The sequence below is a fragment of the Oratosquilla oratoria genome, chromosome 11 (genome assembly GCF_046742065.1).
Source record: "Oratosquilla oratoria isolate Oo_2021 chromosome 11, ASM4674206v1, whole genome shotgun sequence".
NCBI classification, from domain to species: domain Eukaryota; kingdom Metazoa; phylum Arthropoda; class Malacostraca; order Stomatopoda; family Squillidae; genus Oratosquilla; species Oratosquilla oratoria.
The window spans coordinates 45476822-45480187 of record NC_134787.1 but is presented as its reverse complement, the minus strand read 5'-3'; the positions used below and the strand labels follow the sequence as shown (position 1 = coordinate 45480187).

At 37.3% G+C, this 3366-nt stretch overlaps 1 protein-coding gene across 1 annotated transcript; it reads right to left on the bottom strand.

Annotated features, from left to right (window-relative positions):
• Positions 1-2525: 2525 nt before the first annotated feature.
• Positions 2526-2861, bottom strand: LOC143030040 (uncharacterized). The gene has a single exon (XM_076193244.1). The coding sequence runs from the start codon at positions 2859-2861 to the stop codon at positions 2526-2528; it is 336 nt and encodes a 111-aa protein (XP_076049359.1).
• Between the last annotated feature and the right edge of the window lie 505 nt (positions 2862-3366).

Below are 3366 nucleotides of genomic sequence, written 5' to 3'. Positions count from 1 at the left end.
TTATATATATATATATATATATATACATATATATATATATATACATATATATATTATATATATAGATAGATAGATAGATAGATAGATATATATAGATATATATATATATATATATATATATATATATATATATATATAAAATAACAAGCTCTCCGAAGCGTCCCATAAGATGACCCGTCCGTGTATTATAAAATATCCGGTTACGTTTGAGTTGTTAGCTTTGTGATCAAGACCCTGCGGGTCGAAACGTTAAGGCGTAAAATTCTCCCATTTTCTCTTCGTCAACTTCTTTCACCTTCAATCATATATATATATATATATATATGTATATATATATATATGTATATATGTATATTTATATATATATATATATATGTATGTATATATATATATATATATATCATTTGACAATTTTTGGAAATAGACTCAACCACTGGGATTCGAACCCTTGCCTAGGCGGCTTACGTCTTATAACGCAAAGGTGATAGCATGGTCAGTAAGGCCTTTGCGTTATAAGACGTAAGCCGCCTAGGCAAGGGTTCGAATCCCAGTGGTTGAGTCTATTTCCAAAAATATATATATATATTTCATTACACTTTTAATCCCCCAAGGCTTCTCTCAATCTTCTTCAATACTTCTCTCAATACTTGCTTCTCTCAATCTACATTTTACCTCCACCTCCACTCCTCCCTTTCCTGCCACATTTGCACCCAAGTATCTAAAAATATGCACTTCCTCCAGTCTCTCTCCCTTAATATTCACTTCCAACTTGCTGCCACTTTCTCCCCTTGTACATCTCATCACCCTTACCTTTACCCACATTTATCTTCAATTTCCTTCTTTCACACACATTCCCAAACTCTGTCATTAATTTCATTAATCCCTCCTCTGATCCTGCCACAAGCACAGTGTCGTCAATAAACAACAACTGGCTTATCTCCCACTTTTCTCCATTTTCTTTAACCATCTCCAATCCCCCGACCCATTACCTTTACATTTACCTCTCGCACCACCCCATCCATATATAAATTGAACAGCTAAGACGACATGACACACCTCTGGCGAAGTCCCACCTTTACCTCAAATCACTCACTCTCTCCATTTCTTATTCTAACACAGGCTCTACTACTCTCGTAAAAACTCTTGACTGCTCTTAAAAGCTTTTTTTCCTATCCCATATATTTGCAATACCTCCTACAATGCCTTCCTGTCTACCTTGTCATAAGATTTTTTCCAAATCCATAAAAGCAAAAAAAAAAAGAAAAAAAATCCTTGCCTTTTCCTGAAGTTTTCTCACATATCTGCCTTACCACAAAATCTGATTCACGCAACCCCTACCTGTCCTAAACCAACCCACAATGTTCCTCACACCAATTACTCAACTCTGTTCCTCTCGTAATCCACTCAGTCAAAACCCTCCCATGAGCTTTCCCAACTACACTCAACATACTGATCCTTCTGAAACTACTACACTCACACGTGTCCCCTTTTCCCTTGTAAAGTGGAACTATACAGGCACTCCTGCAGTCCTTCGGCATTCTACCCTATTTTAAACAAACATTAGATAACCTCACCAGCTAGTCCACCATCACTATACCTCCCTCTTTTAGACACTCCGCATGACATCCATCCAACCCAGGTGCCTTACCTGCTTTCATCGTTTTAATAACTGCTTTCACCTCACCTTTCCATATTTCTCCTCCATTTTCCTCACTCATCATTGCTATTTTCTTGTCGCTTCCCACTGCAACTACCTTTCCCTCCCTATCCTCTTTCACGTTTAACAACTCCCTAAAATAATCTGCCCATCTTCCTCTTACTCGTCTCTTCTATTATCACCTCTCCACCTGCACCTTTTACCTTTTCTTCTCTACCACCCTCTCCCATGTGGACTTATGCTTGGTTTTCTTCCCAAACACTATATTTGCTATCATCAGCTCTCTTTCTAGACATATATCCACCATCAACTCTTCAATATATAAATATATGTATATATATATATATATATATATATATATATATATATATATATATATATATATATATATATATAAGAGATATATATATATATAGTATTTTATATATATATATATATATATATATATATATATATATATATATCCAAAATAACCACAGGAGAAGAGAAACTTGTAGACATTAAGTACTTTCGTATATTACATCTTCACACTAGTCTGAAGATGTAATATACGAAAGTACTTACTGTTTATAAGTTTCTCTTCTCCTGTGGTTATTTTGCATTTTCGTATCACGATGATGTGATTACTTGCCTTACGTATGCCTTTATTACCCCTCTCTTGTAATATTGTGTGCATTCACCCTCACCATTCATGCACTTACCCGCATTGGTGGGCTTGCGGTAAATGGAGGTAATAAAAGCATCTGAGGCACCATCTACTATTACATCGAGGAAAGGGAGTCTGTTGTTCTTATTCAACTCCACAGTGAGCCTTAAACCAGAAATAACTTGAAGGTTAGATCTGAGCTCCTCGAGTAACTGTAGGTCATCAACACACAAATATGTCATCAACATATCTACGATACAAAATTGGTCTAGTATGGAGGTATTTTATAGCTTCTTCTTCAACATGGGCCATGAAAGCCTGGGCAAAGAGAACCCCTAAAGGTGACCCCATAGCAACTCCATCTTTTTGAACAAACAGATTACCCGAAGGACATCTGAAAGGGGCCTCAGAAGTACAGGCCAGGAGCATATCTTTCAAGATGTTTTCAGGGAGTTTGGGGAGAGGGAGCACAGAGTGGCGATAAACAAATTTAAGAATATCAATAGTTCTAAAAAGGGGGACATTTGAGAAGAGACTATCCGCATCCAACGAAGCCATGATGCCAGTAGGCCTATTAATTCTTAGAATGTCAATAAATTCATCTGTGGATTTGAGAGAGTAAGTGGTGGGGATGTAAGGGGTGAGAATTTGATTTAAGCGCTTAGCAAGGGAGTAGGTAGGGGTGGGAATTTGAGAAATAATGGGCCTTAAAGGGTAACCTTCTTTGTGAGTTTTTACATTTCCGTAGAAATAGCCAGGGGCATACGTAAGGCGGGCAATTAAGGTATGCTCTTCCTGGCACCTGCTGCATGCCGAACTTCAGCACTTACGTCAGATCTTAGTTAACAATGGTTACTCTAACACAGATTTTGATCAAATTACCAAATACTTGCTAGACCGTCATGCCCCTGAGTACTCCCCATGTCAGCAAAAAATCACAGTTTACTACCAAAATATTTTTAGCAGCTTTTACCGGGAAGACGAAAAATGTATTAAAGACATCGTCTCTAGGAACTGCAAACCGGTGGAAGACAGCCATGTCTTACGTATGGTGATTTTTTAC

Bases quoted from the DNA above. Each gene is read 5' to 3' on its own strand.
- LOC143030040 (XM_076193244.1), bottom strand. From the start codon at position 2,861: ATGGCTTCGTTGGATGCGGATAGTCTCTTCTCAAATGTCCCCCTTTTT.